The following is a 21,098-nucleotide window of genomic DNA, read 5'->3' as shown; positions in this document are numbered from 1 at the left end:
GTAACAGTAATTTATTAATTTATGTCAGGAGTGCACATCAATCATGCCGAATCTAACTGATATTTATATTGACATAAAAAGAGAACACATACTTAATCAGTTGAACCTGCTTCCATTTATTTACCATCACAAGATGCACAAAACAACTCCATTAAGGCTTTTAAATCCAAAGACTTACACATTTAGAAATATATTGATAAAATATCATATGTTTACATCACGTTTCTAAGCATTTCTATTAATTTTCTTCGAAATTATGCGATGATTGCGATCAGAGGGAGCTCATGAGAAGAAAACAGGAGTTATGAGTTGTACGAGTTAACTGGAGTGTGAATCTGTGAAAGATATGCGTATACATCCGGTATCAACAAAGGCACAGGGAAGAGACAGATAAAACATTAAACCAAATAAATACACGATTATAATGATACAAGAATTTTTTACGTTCCTCAAGCAGTCTCTGGTATTTTCCATAAACGCGTGTATTTATTATCACAATGGTTAACATAAGTAGCCTTTAGCATCGCATATATGACAGTGGAAACGCGACTGGCTCTGGCACGCGCGACACCAGTAGGAGTAAAACATCACATCATAAGGCTTTGGTGCATCAGTGACAGGTGAAGAACAGACAGTGGCTTGTTCATGTGTTGTCAGGACGCTCTTGTAGTTAAGGGCACAAAAACTGTTTGTTGTATTGTGATATTATTAACTAATAAATGTACTAGATTGAAATGTTGTCCCTGAGTGCTGTAACGACATCTCTCATTAAGGTTTGCAACTTTACAAAGTAAACAATGATCCAAAAAACACTTTTTAGCACACAAAATACCATTGGTATGCTACTTCCGCCGCCTCACCGGAAGTTGTACCCACGTTCTTTTTTACAGTAGCGCCCCGCGGAAACAGGTGGATATCAGGCAAGAATGGGACCAAATTCCATCACCAAAACTCCAGAAACTCATAACCTCGATGCCCAGACGTCTTCACACTGTTTTGAAAAGAAGAGGAGATGCTACACCATGGTAAATATGCCCCCGTCCCAACTATTTTCAGACCTGTAGCAGGCATCAAATTTGAAATGAGCTCATTTTGTGCATAAAATTGTAAAGTTTCTCAGTTTAAACATTTGTTATGTTATCTATGTTCTATTGTGAATAAAATATTGGCTCATGTGATTTGAAAGTCTTTTAGTTTTCATTTTATTCAAATTTAAAAACGTCCCAACATTTCTGGAATTCGGGTTGTATCAACAAACTTGAAAAAACTACTACTAAAAACTTCAGTTAGTGAGAACACACATTTCAGAGAAGAGTTCGTGTGTTTGCTGACATCTGACTGTCACTGACACTTGAAAAGCAGTTTCACTTCCTTTATTTCACATAAAGTGAACAATTTCAGAGCTGCTGTTCAACACGACAGTTCAGAAGAGAAGAAAGAAAAGTTTTCAAATATTGTTTGAGGTGAGTGCTTCATCTTTCTTTTGTTGTTTTCATCTATTTTCAAAAACAGATGAAAAAAAAGAGTCCATAAATATATACAATATTTTCACTTTTGAATGCAGATCTGTGAAATGTGAGATGGGAAAAGTTGTGCTGAATAATAATGATTTATAATTAACTGACACATAATCTGTGCTTTCACACATGTGCTGAAAACTACGGAGCCCCGCACATGACATGCAGGAAAAAAATAGTAGGCTAAATCATGCGCACGATTTATAAATCGAGGGAACAACTATGTAAAGCGTGCGTCATGTGCGGGGCTCCATAGAAAACTGATAGATGATTTATTAACAAAATTTGGGAGGAGCAAGTTCAGATAATTAACCCAATTAGCACAGATGGAGAGCATTCAGTTAATCAACTCAACTAATGTCAAGAGGTATAAATTCAGCAGACGTACCTCTGTTCATCTGAGAGTTTATCAGCATCCCTCCTCCACCCCATCTCCTCACTTCTAGCTCTATCTGCTTTTACCACACCGGGGGCAGTACTCTGGGTTCAGGCCAAAATTCTGAGCTCGGAGCCCTCTCCCCGGACAGCACGCCAAATACACATAACTTTACTCTATTTAATTATATAGATATGTGAACTCGTGAACTGAAGCTTAGAGACGTTTATCTGAAGTAAACTAACCCTGAAACATCTTCTCTGAGAAACAAACCTGCTTTCTGGAAGGCCTGTGAGTGTATGAATATACAGTCAAACCAAAAATTATTCAGACACTAGATATATTTTTTGATATATTTTTACTAGTGTGTGCAGGACACTATAGCTCATTTATGTAAGTGAGGATAGCAAAATAGAGCAAACTATGACATACTATATCCAAAAATTCCTCATACAGTGGACTACCAGGAAAATTGATAAAAAATCTGGGACCAAAAATTATTCCGACACTTTGACCTGACCATGTTTTGCTTAAGTGTTATCTGACATAATTAAGATTATTTTTTTCTGACACAGTTTAACTCTGAGATCTTGTCATATTTTATTACCATTTTTTTAAATAAACTGTATTAATGAATGAAATGTTCAAAGTGTCTGAATAAATTTTGGTTTGACTGTATATATGGTTTATGAGGACACAGCTGTGTACAATGACATGTGTATTACAACATAAACATGTTTTATGAGAACACTTCATTTGTCCTCACAAACCAAATGACTTAAAAAACATACTAAACAATGTTTTATTAAAAGTAAAAATGCAGACAGTTTCCTGTGATGGGTAGGTTTAGGGGTAGGGGTAGTGTAGGGGAGAGAATGAACAGTTTGTACAGTATAAAAACCATTACGCCTATGGAGAGTCCTCACTGAGATAACAAAACAAACCTGGGTGTGTGTGAGTGTGGGGGTGTGTGTGTGGGGTGTGTGTGTGTGTGTTTGTGTGTGTGTGTTTTAAAAAAACAGTGACAGAAAGATCAGCACATTGACTCTCTCTGGTTTGAGGCTGTGTAACGCCCTTCCGGCTGATAACAGATCTGTTTCCTCCATTGAGATGTGGAAATCTCACTTAAAAACATCCTTATTTTCTATGGCGTTTTCTTGGTTGTCTACATATTTATTTTCTTGGTGTTTTTGGGGCGGTGTTTTGTTTTATGTTTATGTTTGTGATATATATATATTTGATGTTTTATGGTGTTTTTACTGACTGTAGAGTCTATAGTGTAGTGGTAAAGCGCTCTGTAAATAAACTAGACTCGACACTCGAGGCTTGAGGCAGGACCAGTGACTATATTACCTGCTGAACCTGGTAAAGTTAACCTGGAGCTGTTTCCAGCAGGCCGGAGATCCTCTTCTCCATCAGCTCTGCTGGAATCAAGTCTCTGTTCACATGAGGAAGATCTTCTGGAGACTCAGAGGAGATCTTCAAATAGCTGAAAGTGTCTTTGCTTTCACAATCCAAGTGCTGTTTTCTCTTGCAGCTTCTTCTGTCTCTGTCATCGCTGGTGTTTCGATGGCTGGGATGTTGTCTGGACTGATGTAGTTTGTCAAACAGCTTCACAGTGATAAAAACAGGATCAGTCATGGAAACAGCTGTGGAGACGGTTCAGATTCTGCTGTAAAGCGGCTCTGAAAGACAGTAGTGTCGTTATTCAGCTCAATCAGTTCAGTGTTGATTCAGATGAACTATGAATCATATTTCATTTATCATCACAATTTCTTCTCCTCTCGATTTATTAAGCATAATCGTGTGTGATGCTGGTTATTTATCCTGAAAACGTTTCATTTTAATTTGGATTTGGTGTTATCTTGCATTGATATCAAGCCTCCACAATCTTTCATGGTTTGTGTTGTCAGATTTCATATATTGTGTCTGATCTGTGAGTTGATGATTGTGTGTCTGTGTGGATCTGTTGTGTGCGTGAGATTTTCACTTCATAGTTTCAAACCAAATGTAAAAAGAATAGATGAAGAGCTGAATGAAGATCAAATTCACATCAGTACAGCAGGTGGCGCTGACACCCAGTTTACTCCCAGACTGGACTGTTGAAGTGACAGCTTTAACACTGAGATAATGAGCATTTATTTTTAAATCAAACCCAGATGGGATGATGAACACAAGTAAAGTCATCTACACTTTTTACTATCTTTAGGACATGTTTCTCAATACACTTTTTCAAATCTCTTTACTCAGCTCTCCTCATCAGCTTTCAGATAACTTCATGTTCAAAATGCACAAGTGCTAAACTAACAAACACTTCTACAGTTTTAATCAGTTCATTCTTTCTGTAGTCACATTTTCTAAACTCTAAACACTATTGAACTGAGGCGCTACAGCGATCTGTCACGACACATTAAACAAATATTTAAAATATACTGTTGCTTCTACATTAGTTTGGAGAGTAACTGTGATAGTATTACAATATAAAAATATTAAACACTCCAACATTAATCCCAATCAATTAGATCAAATGCTTGTTCTGACGTACTAGAGCACGTACACACATGAGCACTCTCCAAAAACAGTGCTTTAAATCTCTTGACAAACTAAAATATATAAATGACATTTGTATATATTTGAAATAAAAGATATACATTTTACTGAATGTCATCTTGCTTATTTTGCTCAAGATAATGATTTATTAAGTCCACATGTCATAAAAACAAGAAACTCTGCTTCTACCCACAGCTCGAGAGCTGTCGTTCCAACCACACAAGTTTGCGATGCAGTTTGCGAATGTTCGTTTGAACTATGGTTTCAGGAAACACCAAATCGTTGAACTATGTTAGTAACGACGGAACTTGTGATGTTAGTTGGCTAACGATACTTTTGGGAAACGCACCCCTGAGCGGTTCTGTGTTAAAACTAGTGCTGTCAATCGATTTAAAAAATTAACTTGATTAATCACATTTTCTGTGATTAATCGTGATTTATCGTAATTAAAAACATTTATACTTTTATAATATATTTTATAATGTAATAATTTCACAGTTAATCTCCAAATTAAAACAACATAAAGAAACAACATGAAGACAGTATATTTAAATACTTGTTTAATGGCATCTTTTTATGAATGAAGGCCAGTATCACTGATACTGGCAACATTACAGTGTAATTGAAAGCTATATAATTTTTTATATTTATTAGGCTTCAAAAATATAACAACTTTTAATTTAAGTGAACTTGGAACAATCCTCACATAAACCCATAATAAATGTCATATTTACCTGTGCCTTTCCTACCGTCTAACAGATAGGACAAATACAGAAATTGAATAAAGTTATCAAACAGTCTGCACTGCATAATTTATAGCCTAAATTAAATATAGATAATCATTATTAAAGCTACAAAAGTTCTTTAGTCAACAGCAGTGAGTAATTTTCTAATAAAGTATACTTCCCATAATTGAGGTAGAAGTTCATATGAATTTAGCTGTAAATGTTTAACACAGAGAAAGATCTCCAGAGGTTATATAAAACACACATGATACATAAGATATATCTAAGGCAAATTAATGCAGCTTATTGGCAGCAATTTTGAGACCGTTGTTTGTTAAGATCTTGAGTGAATTCATTGAAGTTTCTGCTGGTTTAAGAGAAGATGTCTCTGGATTGTGCAGCTGGATAGGAGATGTCCTGGAGGAGGTCACTGTTTAGGTCTGTGTTGATTTGGGCCTTGAGACCGTCTCCTGATATGACCGGGGATTTATGCATTAATGTCACAAAGGTGTTAATTAGCCATTTGATCTTAAAGTTTGTGGAACAAAAGAGGGTCTTCTTTATTGATCAGCTCTGTCATTACAAGCCCTAGTTCGAGGTTAAGAGGCATGGGCTCCTTCAGCAGTAGAGGTTTGGTGGAGGATCTCTGTGATCTGTGGTGTTGTGTTCATTTGATGGGCTTCGTTCATGGATCATCCTTTCTTCGGTTGTTTTCATGTGTGTGTGTGTCATCTTCTGATGTGTCATTGGTCACTTCTGAGACTTTAATGCTGTGCTGAAGTCATTCTGATGATTTTATTGAATCCTCCTCATGTCATGATCAAACAGATGATCAAGTGTGTCTTTGTAAGTGAATCACAGAAGGCCGAACATTCTGATACTACTGTCACATGCTGTGAAATCACTGTTTTCTCTGTTTTACTGTTCATTAGTGAGTGATTGATGCTTTTTCTAACAGTATTTCTTATGATGCGCTCTTTGAGAGAGAAACTCAACAGATTGATGACGTCTGCAGACAGTTTTGATGTAATACTGCCTCCTTCTGTCTGTATGCTGAACTCCATGTGAAAGAGCAGCATTTCTCCTCCATTATCAGTGTAACGTCATCAGTGACACAGTGGTAGTGCACTAGATCAGGACACACAGGTTCTGCAGGTTTGAGTCCCCTCGTTCACCCTCCTGTCAATTAAAAACTGAAAACAACAACATACAGAAGTGTGCAAAACTCATGTGTGGAGAATACAAAAATACAGTATCACAGTTTAGAGTGTTTGTGTGTTCATTAAGTGTTGTAATGTAATGTTAATGTAGTGTTAATGTAGCTGCAATCAGCAATTATCAGGATTCAAGCACAAATCAATAATTCAGTTCATATGTTTTTCATTTATATTATAAAACAACAACTGTTCTCTCTTTAGCAGTATATGTTTCATCTAACATTCAACAGCATTTTCATGTTTGTAACCATTATATCACTTAGATATCTATAGCTTATATCTATAAATCATATAACAGAATAGCTAATAGTTATTTAATAGTGAGAATTGGACCCTGATCTAAAGTGTGGCCCATTAATCTCATAACATTATTTCTGCAGTTGTAACTGCGGAGAAAATGCTTTCATTGCACATCTGAGCTTCATTAAAAACACTGTAAATACATATAAATGTGCTTCAGATGCTGCTTCTGTTTCTTCTGCAGTACAAACATGGATTTTGTTGATACTAATTTAATTTGATTGATAACAAATCAACATGTTCTTATTCTAATTGCATTTATTGAATACATTTAATAATTTACAGGAAAAGGTTAGAACATTTGCCAACATCATCAAATCATTTGTCACATTGAGAAGAGCAGATTCAGTGCTATGCACACCTAAACCAGACTGAAATTTTTTTCATTTAAAAATGTCAAAAGTTGAATAAGAACCACATTCTCCATTATTTTAGCCAAAAAAGGCAATTTTGAGATCGGTTTATAATTATTTAACACTGACAGGTCCAGACTTGGTTTTTTATTTTTGCACCAGAGCGTGCCTAAAATAGGTCAGGACCAAATAAAATTCAAGTAAAGTATTTACAGAGCTTTACCCATAGGAAAGAAAAATCAAAAGTGAGATCTCTTTAACATCTCAAATGTTTCTCCCAGACGTGAATGAGGTTACCTCAACATCAAATGGAGACTTTTGCTTGAGTCTCCTGCTTCTCACACTTGTCTCCTGAGACAAAATCTCAACACTCTCACAATGGTCTCCTGTAAAGATTCAGAAGAGATCTCAGTAACATCACACACTGAGCTCATATTTTTCTCCTAAACTAAAGACTACGAAGTTCCCACATTTGTCTCCTCTAAAATTTAGAAGAGATTTCAACAATCACACATTGTGCTCAGACTTTTCTCCTCAGCTAGAGACACTGGATCTCGTACACTTGTCTGAAGTTTCATAAGAGATCTCAAAAACTGTCACGTTTCTGCCCACTGCCGCTTCCTTCCACTCCCCACCGGAGGTCTCCGTTTCACCATTAAGACTTTTTCATTGCACACACGCAGTCACTTCACTCTGGACTACATTTCCCACAATCCCTCAGCTAGGCACTGATCACACTCACACCTGTTTCCCATCAGGTTCCCTTTATAAGCTGCACTTCTTCACACTTTGCTGAGTATTGTTTAGCCCTTTGTTTGCGTTCTCTCTGTTCCTTGTCCTGCCTAGCCTTGTCTGTGTTTTGACCCTGGACTGATTCCTTGTTTATGATCGTTTGCTGCCTGCCTTGACCATAGCCTGTGTATTGGACTACTCTTTTGCCTTGCCTTCCTGTTTCTGTTTGCTGGTGTTTGAACTACTGCCTGTATGACTATGCTCTTGTGAGTAAAGCCTGCACGTGGATCTCCAACTCCGTTGTCCTGCTCCCATACATTACAATAACATCACACACTGTGCTCAGACTTTTCTCCTCAGCTAGAGACTTTGGTGTTCTCACATTTCTCCTCTACATTTTAAAAGTGATCTCAACAACTTTGCAATGTGTATACCAAGTTAAATGTCTCAATGTGAACTCAAACATTTCTATCAGTATTATGTATTAATAATCAGATTAGTCAAGGATTGGGTCATTAGCCATTTAATGTGCCTTTCAGCAAAGAAAGTGCATGGATACCTTTCTTGTAGCAATTTTCCTGATAACGGCATCTGGTACATTACTATTTTAAGAAAGTACTACTTTCTTATTGTATGTACAATTAAGAGTAACGTTAACCTAATTTCTGCATAATTTCACTCTTAATATAGGCTTAAAGGCTGAAATTATGGACTTGTTTATTTTTTTGGGTGCACAATTTGTAAAGTTGTTGAGATCTCATCTAAACTTTAAGAGGAGACACATGTGAGAGGTCCAGAGTCTCTAGCTGAGGAGAAAAGTCTGAGCACAGTGTGTGATGTTACTGAGATCTCTTCTAAAACTTTAAGAGGAGACTAGGGCTGTCACAATATTAGATTTTTCACACCACGGTTATTGTGGCCAAAAGAATTCACAATATCGATATATCGCGATATCTATAGAATCCTTGGGGGGAAAATGTATCAGTCTAAATAATTTTTACTGTTTATTTAGTTTTTCTTTTTCTTATTCTTTTAATAAATACCGTGTTTTCACTTCACATTCATCAATTAACATCAATCTATATGAAAATAGTATTCAAAAACCCTTTTCTCTCATATTCAACATATATAAAACATACCAGAATATGTCATCATGTGCAATATAGCATTTAAGTGCTTAAATGGAATATTATATCACATTTCACACTCCTTCAGAAACTATTACACACATAAAACACTTCAGAACTTCAATAAATAAACATAACATTCAGTTTTCAGTAAACTGAACAATATTAGTTAGAAACTCACCAAATCCGGGGGTTTCATATGCTTTTACACCCGCACTGGATTTTACAGGGGTTCGCAACTAGGAATCATCAGCGGCAACATCAACAATCACGTTCTTAAAATAACCCAATATAGTTAAATAGGTCTGCAACATATTATACATAATATTACTCGAATATCAGAAAGGATTATTTAGATACTTGCCTCAGATTGATCTTTGTTCGTTCTCTCGCGATCAGCAATGCGTGTCTCTTTCATTGCTCCCGCGTCTCGTCTCAATGACGCCACGCGCAGTCTCAGTTTAGACTGAATATGTCACTTAAGCATTTAGTCATTTTATCAATTATTTTATTATTTTAAACTGCAATGACTTTAATCAGCTTTTTGTTTAATACTTTCAGCATTTTATTAGAATTATAATTATTTGAAAATTATATTCTTTTCTTTCTGTTTCTTATATAGCTGAATTCTAACCTGTGTTACATATGCAACAACCATGAGGCACTGGTACACTACTACATTTGTAAAAGGAAAGTATCTATCTTAGCCTAAACATCTCACACTTGTCTCACACATCTTTCCTATGTAACAGACAAAACAGTTTAGTAGTTGTGATGCTTCTAATTAAATATGTAGCAATTACCTCAAAATGAAATTAATTGTGATTCATTAAAGAAAAAATAACTGTGGCAGAATTAATATGATCATCTAATGTGTTAGTCCAGTGATCTTCATCTATCAAATCTAAGAAATGTTATGTTCGTTAGTGTTTATTGACGTGTCCGGCTGATGTGGGTTGAGGTTCGTCATTAATGGACACATGATGATACGAGGCTGGAGCAGGAGCTGAATCTGGAGGCTGAAGACAAACAACTGATGTTAGTGGAGCGAGATTCATGTTTTACAGTGCAGAGTTACAGTGTGATTCCTGCTGACCTGACTGAAGCAGCGTTACTACAAGGTTAAGACATAGGTTAGGTGTGTGTCAGGATAAAGACATGAGTCTATGTTCAAGACTTAAACTGTGAGAGTGTGTCTGAGTCCTGAAGATTGCCAGCAAGCCAATAACTAATAGAGTTGTGTAGCTAAATAACACTCAATCTAAATATTTAGTTTGACCTCTACAAGTCATCAACATTTTCTGAAGGTTCAACACCTGCTTTCACTGACTATTTGAGAAAAAAAAAAAAAAAAATATATATATATATATATATATATATTTCAAATAGTACCTTTATATTTTGAAAGTGTCTGGTAAAAGTGGACTTATTGTAAAGCTTTTTCTTCGTGTCCAACAGCAGTGAGTAACTGAAGGACGATGGCATCTGCTGAACAGCATTGTGACACACAAGATGAGCAGAAAGAAGACAAGCTGAAACACAAGGATGGTAATAAAGGAAAGACAATATCAGTATAATATTAAAGTTTTCATTTAATAACTGTCTTTAATCTCTCTCTATTCCAGTCCAGATGAGCAGCAGAGATCACAGTGAAGTCAGTGTTGATCTGAATGCTGAAACTGGAGGAACTGCAAATGTTCCTGTACTCACTGGAAACACCTTCACAGCCCCAGTGAACATCATCTACAACACTGCAGGAAACGGTATGAATATAACAGCACTTACTGAGACACTAATGTAGTTTGTTTTATGGAGATACTGCTCATGGGCAGACATGTTTTAGTTACATGTTCCATGTTACTTCTCTTCTTTTCTCTCTCCACACAGCGCCACAAAAAGCCTCAGAAAGACAGACGGAGAAGCACACAGTAGATCAAGGTACAACAGTCGTGTTCTCTCACACTGTACTGACAGATGCTGACCAACACCAACACACACGTTCGTTGGTTTGGTTGGATCAGTGTGTTTCCTCTGTTGGCATTGGCTGGTGTTTGTTTCATCAAGTGTTCATCAGGTTGTGGAACGTTTGAACAGAGACATAATGTTACGCAGCTCACACGCAGTGTTGAAGTAAACATTACTTAAGGAAGTACTTACAAATTATTAACAAACTATTAATAGTTTATATATTGTAGTCTCTACACCAGTGTTTCCCAAACTTTTTTCAGTCACGGGACCCTTTGAAAATGTTCAGAAATTTGTGGCACCCCACTCTAGTGTTGTCATGAAACTACTTTGATACGATACCTTGAAAATTATCGATTTTTAATACCACAGGAAGAACCGCTGTATATAGGCCTACTGTCATATAGATATTTATAATATTATCTTTTTTTTTTTTTTTTTTTTTTTGTCCATCCATTGTCTAGGAGAAGGAAAGTCCAGGAAATCAGTAATTTCTTCTGAAGAGAGGAAGATTTTAATTAAGGCTTTTATTCATATAAACATTGCTCAATTACCATCACGACTATCTCACCTAAATGTTTGCTCACTCCGTGTATTTGTGTTTCTATATTGGATAATTTTGTTGCAATAGCACAAGACAGCTTGTTTTAATGTCAGTTATTTTCAAGTTTTTAATCTATTTTATGATGTAATAATTTCACAGTTAATCTCCAAATCAACAACATAAAGACAGTATATTTTAAATACTTGTTTAATAACACCTTTTTATGAATGAAGGCCAGTATCACTGATACTAACACTGCTAATGATGTCTTCAATTTTAAACATTAATAATTGCCATTCAACATTACAGTTAAATGAATGGTATCAGTTTTAACATTTATTAGGCTCCAAAAAATAAAACAGCTTTTAATTTAAGTGAACTTAAAACAATCTCCACATAAACCTGTGGGATGATCTATGTAGGGAAACTCAAGAGTGTAACTTTGGTTTGAAAAGTGGGGGGGACACACACCCTGTAGGGGGGTCTGGGGTCATGCCCCCCCCCGGAAAAAAATTCTGTACATTTTAAAGATAAATTCATTAATCTGGTGAACTTTGAGAGTTCAAAACAAAGAGCTCCAACCCATGTTCAGTGTGCAAATGGAACAAAGAAAAAGTCATTGAGTTGTACCTGAATCCACTGTTAAAAATAAATCATCCACCCGCCAACCGCCCGATGATATTCTCTGCTTTAGATATCTGAACCTGATCATCCCATTACAATTATTCACATTCTCAGTGTTAAGCATGATGATATGGTAACATATCACACTGAAGTAGGTTACTATAAATGAACATTTATTTAAAATGTTCCCTCAACCTTAAATTGTCACTGTTTCATTACATCATTGTAGGAAAACACTCTTATCAGAATAATGTCTGTTAGTTAAGCTTGTGTATATTTTAGCTGTTAAGCTATAAAGCAATATCTCAAGTAGGGTTTCTCCTTTGTGTTTTATAAAATGAACACTAGGAGGTGCTCTAGGCGCATGTTTTCCTTGATTGTTTTTACATGAACAGAAATACGTTCAGTTGAAAACGAAAGTAAAAGAGTGACACACGTTCGTTGTGTCTTACCGTGAAATGAGAGTTCGTGTCTTTATTAAAATCAACACATTAATGATTTATCTCTCATTATTGTAATGTTATCTTTTATTACGAGGCCCGCCCGACCCGCTGATCATCCGCAGTATCGAGCGGTTCGAGAATGGACACAGACCGGGAACCGCGACAGAACCGTGTCGGTGGGAAATGAGTATCTGAGCATGTGACTGCCTGTCTGAGTTTTGTCGACAGCCGGAGGCGGCACGAAATTTGATGGAGGCGGCCGCCTCGTAATTCTCCTACAGGAAAAACCCTGCTGGAGGAAAATGTTGCGGTTTAAAGTGGACTCGTTTTCATGCTACACACATATGGAGGACCAAATGACTCAAAATGAAATAATTAAATAAATAATGAATTCAATAAAACAACAATTTAATGTAACAGTTTATTCTTAAATAATTAAATAATTTATTTAATTATTAATTCAATTATTAAATAAATCAATAATTAAATGTATCTATTTATTTTGTAAAATTCCATGAAAACACAACATTTATTGTTTAAGATATTTCACAATATCCTCTTTCACACACTAAATATATATTTTTTTTCATAATTAAATGTTCTTTTTCAAAAAGCTGTTTTTCATAATTATATGCTGAATTTACGAATGACACCTATTTGACGAATCATGTATTTCCAAAGCACGATTTTCCCAAAGATGCTTTTCATAATAATAGAGGACATTTCACAAATGTCAATCAACAGGCAGTGGGCGGAAATACATGATTCGTCAAATAGGTGTCATTCGTAAATTCAGCATATAATTATGAAAAACCGTTTTTCGAAAAAGCACATTCAATTATGAAAAAATAATTTAAACAATAATAGTGAAAGAGGATTTCATGAAATATATTAAACAATAAATGTGTTTTCATGGAATTCTACGGGTGTGAAGGAGGGTTTTCAAGCTTTCTTTGTTGTGAAGAAAAACGTAATCTATGAAAGAGCATGTTTTAACGTGAGGAAACAAGGGGAAAACGAACCTGTCGACTCCTTCATGACTGCACTGTTCTCCTCTGCTGAGCTCTGCAAATAAGGGCCATTACACGACGAATTAATCAGACACAGATTAGTCGTTGGGTTGAATGCTATACGTCTGTCGGAGTGAATGCAGTTAGATAAAGTCATTGATATGGCAAGACAGACTGAGGCAGTGAAGCAGCAGCAGAGCAATCTACGAGTGTGTTAATGCTGAAATGTTTGGCTCCGTAGATAGAGTCATAAGTAAAAGCAAACCATCTCAAAGCAGGCAGAGAGTCAAAAGTGGTCATGGAGCAAAAGAAAAAATTAAACAGCCACAGTCAAGATGTCACAAGTGTACAAAAGCTCACTGCCCTGCAAATACTGTACTGTGTCATGCCTGTGGGAAAAGGGGTCACTATCAAAAAGTGTGTACTTCATCCAGAAAGGTGAATGAGATTCAAGAACTGGACCCTGGCATATTTTTGGGCACTGTGGTTGCTGAGGGTGACCCCTGGCTGATTGATATTATTGTACGATGCAAACAAGCCAATCAAAGTATCTGCAGACACATCGTCATATGGACTGGGAGCAGAAAGAGGCTGGTGATTGGAGACCCGTTGCCTACACGTAACAATCTCTTAGTGAGTTCAGTAAAGATACGGCCCTGGAGCTGACCTGGGAATGTGAGAGATTTTGTGACTTTTTGATTGGCCAACATTTTGTTCCCAATTGCTTCCACTTTGTTCTGATACCACTAACAGTTGACCGTGGAATATTTAGTAGTGAGGAAATTTCACGAATTGACTTATTGCACAGGTGGCAACCTATCACAGTACCACGCTTGAATTCACTGAGCTCCTGAGAGCGACCCATTCTTTCACAGATGTTTGTAGAAGCAGTGATGTTTGCATGCCTAGGTGCTTGATTTTATACACCTGTGGCCATGGAAGTGATCGGAACACCTGAATTCAATGATTTGGAGGGGTGTCCCAATACTTTTGGCTATATATATATATATATATATATATATATATATATATATAATAAATATATATATATATATATATATATATATATATATATATATATATAATGACACATACACACACATTACAGTATATATACATATATATTATTTTCATTTATCTAATCTAAAGTGGAAACTATTTACGGTTAATAAGTTGTTAAAGCATAAAAAACATTATCTAACATATGAGCTTATTAAACAAAATTACAGTGACTGAATGGAGAACTCACTATTTGTATATAGCCTATTAATATGTTAACAATGTAGAGACTATTGTATAATATATTAACTATGAATTAACTATAAACTAATATTTTGTGGTAACGCTTTATTTTAAGGTGTCTGTGTTACAGTGTAATTATGCATTGAAAAACTGAGTAAGAATAATGAACTACATGTACTTACTATAGGGTTAGAGTTAGGATTAGGGTTTGGTTTAGGGTTAGTCGCATGTAACTTCATGTAACACGTGTAACAAGGTCACTAAAAAAAAGTGTTACCTAGTATGCAAATGATTTGTAAGTACTTTATTACTGTATACTTACTATAAAGTGTAACCCAATATTGTGTATGTTCATTATCATTAATAACAGTCACCGTCTGTACATGGAAACAAGAATATATAACAAGTAGCAACTGCAGGGCTAAGCACAACTGCGGTAGATCTTATACAAATAAATAGAATATTAGTGTCTCAAATGATGATTTCACAAATAGTTTACAGTGGTCTAAAAGTTTTAAAGGCACAATATGCAATTTTTCGCCGCTAGAGGTCGCCTTTTCAAAGAATTGAGCGCGGAGTCATGGGAGATGTTGTCTTCACGTCACAGCTGGTGGAAAAGAATCGGGACGGGACTTGGGCAGAAATCATGTTCATGGATAAGATTATTAACTTTACTGTAGTATGAAGCAGAGCAGGGCGAGTGCTGTGGGAGCGTAGCAGAGCACAACACGCGTCTCGAGAGCAGCTGAACTTTTATTAGGGGCCGCTCGCATATCGTGCCTTAAAACGCGTGTAAAGCGCAGCCGCGCCGCTTTCTCCTCCTTTCTACAAGCGCTTGCACTCCGTGGTGTCTGTCGTTGCTATGCAACCATGAACTGTGCTCTCCACCATGACGAGGAAGTATCAGCAAAGGATAAATTGATTAATTGATTTCTAGCCATTGCATTAGCTTTAACACTAGAAATATTTATGGAGATAAGAAATAAAAACCACCTTGTACACCTATGATCAGCTGCTCGGCTGAGCTTTCGGTGTTGTTACGGAAAGGCTGAAGCTGATCGGTTGGTTCTTGTCACATGACCTGTGGCATTCTGAAAAGTTGAGATGTTTTCATCTCGCCGCGGCATAGGCATGCCTGGAAAAAACCAGCGCGCCGCACTGCTATGGAAGGCCAAAAGGGCCAAAAACACGTGAATTTTAACACGTCAACAACACGTTAAATACGCATGAAAAATCAACGCGTTAAATACGTGTATTTGACTTGTATTTCACGCGTAAAATACGTGTGGAATACGTGTTAGATAGCGTGAAATACGCGTTAAAAATCTGTTTGAACGGGTCAGTGTCATTGGCTGCTGAAAACTTGGGTCAAACCATTTCTGTGAGCTTAAGGGGGTGTACCATTCATTTACTAGGATGCCACCATTTAACATGCTAGATCAGCTTATTCAACCCTTTTATTTATTTATTTATTTATTTATTTTTTATATAACCTATAGAAATAATATATTTAAATTGCTATTTTATGAAAAAAATAGATTTCATTTTTCCACTTATGTCATTTATTTATTTAACAACGCCCTTACCCTTACTGACAATAAAATGCGGCATTATAAGCTCACTGAATCGAGTATGCTCTCTCTCTCATATGACCTGCAAAGTTTTTTCTCTGGTGTGTGTTGGGGTGGGACACATAGGCTAGCTGAAGAAGATTGGTGTGTGACTTGAGATGATAGACCTGCACAGTTTTGTTCTAAAGAAACAGTGCAGGTTAGTCATACACAAATACAATTTTAAACTGATAATAATGTACAATACTCTCTCTGTGTTTGTGTCAGAACATGGGAGCGGAGCGCAAGATCAAACCCTTGTGACATACTGGATCGAAAATATGTGAAATAACTTATTTCTAGTCGACTAGTTGTAGTTCATTTAAGCCAATAGTTGACTAATCACATTTAAATTCATTTAATTTCTCAAATACTGGAGAGAATAAACCATAATAATGCGTGTTTACGCAATATCTATATAGCACTCAAGCGCACGCATAAAGCTTGCCATAAAGAACCGGCAAAAGTAATGATTATGAAAGTGGCAAAAAAACAACAAGGAGACATTTTAATTGTTTGTTAATAAACTAATGTTTTGTGAATCAGTGTCGGCTGCAAAGATTGACATTGCTGACTCTCATCATCTCCGCAGAGATGCACATTTCATTCGGATTAGGCCTACATAATCAGAGTAGCCTATTTCTTTTCGTTTTGAATTATTTCGTTTAAAAGTAGACATTTCACGCTTTCTATAGATATATTTATTATGTATGTGAGGCCAGCAGCCTGAGTTTCGGTTCATTTAGCCTATAAGACTCGCTCCAGTTCACGCGCCAGTGATCGCGCCCGCGCCTCCATGTCAGGATTACATTGTCAGATATATTTGCTTCTTATTTATTAAATCCAGGCAATTGGTTGATGAAACATTGATTAAAATTAAGATACAATTTTTACTAAACGAAATTCACTGTAAAGAAAGGCTTTCTACAAAATAAAACTTAATGAAGTGGTCAAAATCATGTCTGACCCACTCCGTGTCTCCAGATATATTGCGCATCTTATGATGTTTTCTTCTTATGATGTTTTCATCTTAGTCATGCAGTTCACTTTTCATAATCAAATAGATGAAATTAAAAAATAACATTATAATAGGCCGAAATGTCATGTCGTGAGCAAGAGCGGATTATGAGTCGAGTCGGATCGAGCATCGTTTATTTTTAGACTTATCTGTTGGCCAGTTGTGGTCTGTGCAATAATTATTAAATGTTCTAAACCACTGATTGTGTTTAATTGTTCCACTATAGTAATGATGTACAACGGAGCAAAAATAAAAATATACTTCTTTTTTTCATGAATCATTAAACGTGGTATTATGACAATGCACACCGAGCCCAATACAAACATTTTTCATCTTTTTTCTTTCTTTTCTTTTTTTTTTTTTTTTTTTTTGCTTGCGCAAACAGCAGAACAACAAAACATGAGTAGTCACACATTGTCAAATGATCACGGATAACTTCGGGTGAAAGTTAAAGAATTTGAGCGCTTTACTACGAGACATGGAGGCGCCGGTGCGATCACTTAAAATAACTCTTATAACTTAAAATATTCCGTCATACAGATACAAGTAATACATCATAAAACTGTATAAAAATAAATAAATAAATAAATAAAAACTGTAAATATCTACTACTTGTGTAGGCCTATACTCACAATAACAACAAAATGTCGTGCTTTTGTAAAATAAAGCAATCAGATGCGCTTTCTGACGTCTGTCTCCATGTGAACTTGAGCGCGCCACTATAAGCCTAAACGAACCGAAACTGAACATATATTTGCCCCACAAACATAGCAAATACAGCCTATCTATTGAAAGCTCGAATTTTCTAATCTTAAAGATCCAATTCAAATCGAAAACAGATACTCCCTGATTATGTAGTTCTTATGAAAGTTGCATTTCTCTCCAAAGGCGTGTCCTGCAGACATGAGAGCTTCGTCAAATCAAAATTATGCAGAAAATGAGAGTATGGATGTGCATGAATTAATAACGATCTATTTGCTGAAAATGTGACTTTCGTAGAGCAGTATATGTCACGACCTTATGTCCGCTTTTAAGCATTCTCTGTGACGACATGAATGGCTGTGTGCATTGCCCTTTTGCCAAGTTAAAACAAGGCTGATACAGTAAAAATGCTAAAAATTTGGTTTTGTTAGAGCATGCAGGCTATATTTATATTGTCCTAAAAATACTGGAACTGTAAAATGTAGGCCTACTAAAAGTCTGTATATTTTTATTTCTGCAAAGGTCGGGGCTCCGTTGTACATCATTACTATAGTGGAACAATTAAACACAATCAGTGGTTTAGAACATTTAATAATTATTGCACAGACCACAACTGGCCAACAGATAAGTCTAAAAATAAACGATGCTCGATCCGACTCGACTCATAATCCGCTCTTGCTCATGACATGACATTTCTCTGTACTGTATACGTGTTGGTAGACATTAAAAAATGAAACCAAATACGTTTTCTTTGTTTAAATAGGCCTATTATAATGTTATTTTTTAATTTCATCTATTTGATTATAAAAAGTGAACTGCATGACTAAGATATAATACATCATAAGATGCGCAATATATCTGGAGACATGGAGTGGGTCAGACATGATTTTGCTGTGAACAACAGTTAAGATGGCATTCCAGGGACCAGTTTACGACAGGGCCCCTCTCTAACTGCTGGTGTGTAAGAAGATGTGCCACACTGTGATTGGATCTTTGGTGAATGAACATAAACAAATGTTCAGCAACATCAGATAAGATGTTAGGACAACTACCAGAGCAGGAAGGGGAACCTTCTGCACCCACCAAAACCAAAGAGAGGACTTCTCATTGGACGACACATTGACTCTAACCACCAAACTCATTCCTAAGATTTAGGCAAGGACTGCCATATAAATTCCTTCAGGACCCCCTGGATGGAGCAGCAGTGACTGAAATAAAGAGAGGCCACAGAGATCTATCTAAATCCATTCATACCTATGTTTGGAGGCCTTAATTTGATTGAAACTGCATCACATCCACTCCATCTTCATGTAAAACACAGTTTATGTTAATGGTCACTGACTGTTAAAACAACAGGTCATGGGACAGACCTGTTAACAGATAAACAAATGCATGGACGATGATTTAATCATTTCATATCGTGTTTGGTGTCTGTCTGTTCCCTACGATGCCTTTAATAATTTGAAAGAGGTTTGGTAAAGAAATAATGCATTGGTAAAATGTTAAAGACACTATTTTAACACTGTACTTTATGCTATGCAAATGAGTTCCACACTAGGGTGGGCAACACCGGGGTTGCTTCAGATAACAGTGGCCAATCACACTCCAGGATCGGCAAGGCGCCACATTTCAATCTCCTCCTCATCGGAAAGGGATAAATATGTCCCCCGGGTAGACACACCCTTGTTCTGTGTTTCCAGCTCGACGGGGAAGGAGACATTAACAGACACCCCACGTCCTGAGTTTCTGACCTGACGAGGAAAGAGACCACAAGACGGTTAAGGTGAAGCTTTCGCGAGCAAAACCTTTTACATTGCTTTCAGCTGCACTCTAGCTGCAAAAAGGGCCCCAGCATTGAGGGACTTCATCTGACCCTTACGGCTCCTACAGCAGCGCAGCCCAGTCCGTAAAGGACCTCTGCATCGGCCGACATTGCCTGTACCACACGGCTCCTTGAAGATTCATCTGGCCCAGCTGCCCAGTCCATCCTAAAGGACCCTCTCGGCGCAACCGAAGTTCAGCATCCTCCAGCCCAGCGTGGCACGACTACTGGATCGCAACTCCGCGCCCTCCCACTGCACGCAGCCTGCATCATCAGTGGAAGATGTCTCTGCTGCCGGATTGATCACCTGACTGTGTGGAACGTAAATATAAACTTACCAAACCTCTTTCTAGAGACCTTGGCATTAGTTTATACATGCAGCATATGTTTTTCTAACCTGTTTAGATAAGTTACTTGAGGTCAGCTTGTTACAAATAATTGGGATATTATTTGTTGAATGATAAATAAGCAATTATTTATCACCATGTTACCAGAGCCATTAGGTGGCTTCCATAAGAAGCATTCCCATACAATTCTCTTCCATCCTACATTCAGTTCAACAGCATTGCATTTATCCGTTCTGTGTTCACTTCATTTATTTGTCTCTTTGATTTAATTCAGTATTCTCCTTTGATTATTATTTTACTATCTTTTAGAAGTGTATATTCATTATTTCATTATTAATCGTTGTGGTATTTACTCTTGCATGTCTATTGTTAATAAATTTCATTGATTTTATTATAACTGTGTCTTCCTTGTGTTGATGATCAAAGACTCTAATAGTTGGCCAGACTCTCACAAATCCTTCAGATAAATCAGTTGACCAACTCCCTCCAGTTTGTTAATTCTGAATTATTGAACAGCTCTTTTGGAGTGTTCTTAAATTGTTAAGATAGTATTCTTAACTGGTGCCCCGTATTACAAAAGGGGGGAGGGGTCATCTGATACTCTCATAACCACACCTTAAGTGACACGTGATCAAAAATCACTATATCACCGGTGAATGGAATAAAAATCACAACAATTTTGATCACTTCATTAAGGTTTGTTTTGTAGAAATCCTTTCATTAAAGTGAATTTCATTTTGTAAAAATTGTATCTTAATTTTAATCAATGTTTCATCACCTAATTGCCTGGATTTAATAAATAAGAATCAAATATAGCAGACAATGTAATCCTGACATGGAGGCGCGGGGGCGCGATCACTGGCGCGTGAACTGG

General features: G+C 36.6%; 1 protein-coding gene across 12 annotated transcripts in view; it reads left to right on the top strand.

The window, feature by feature from the left end:
• Positions 1-1,411: 1,411 nt before the first annotated feature.
• LOC127497657 (NACHT, LRR and PYD domains-containing protein 12-like) overlaps positions 1,412-21,098 on the top strand; it is a 62,776-nt gene continuing 43,089 nt past the window's right edge. For all 12 annotated transcript variants that reach the window (XM_051866310.1, XM_051866308.1, XM_051866306.1 and 9 more), the window contains exons 1-4: positions 1,412-1,463; positions 10,356-10,445; positions 10,523-10,660; positions 10,785-10,835. In XM_051866310.1, the coding sequence (XP_051722270.1) occupies positions 10,376-10,445; positions 10,523-10,660; positions 10,785-10,835 (259 nt within the window). In that variant the 5' untranslated portion in view covers positions 1,412-1,463; positions 10,356-10,375. The remainder of the gene's footprint in view (positions 1,464-10,355; positions 10,446-10,522; positions 10,661-10,784; positions 10,836-21,098) is intronic.

The sequence above is a fragment of the Ctenopharyngodon idella genome, chromosome 16, assembly GCF_019924925.1.
Source record: "Ctenopharyngodon idella isolate HZGC_01 chromosome 16, HZGC01, whole genome shotgun sequence".
NCBI lineage: Eukaryota > Metazoa > Chordata > Actinopteri > Cypriniformes > Xenocyprididae > Ctenopharyngodon > Ctenopharyngodon idella.
This window is presented reverse-complemented; position numbering and strand designations above follow the sequence as displayed.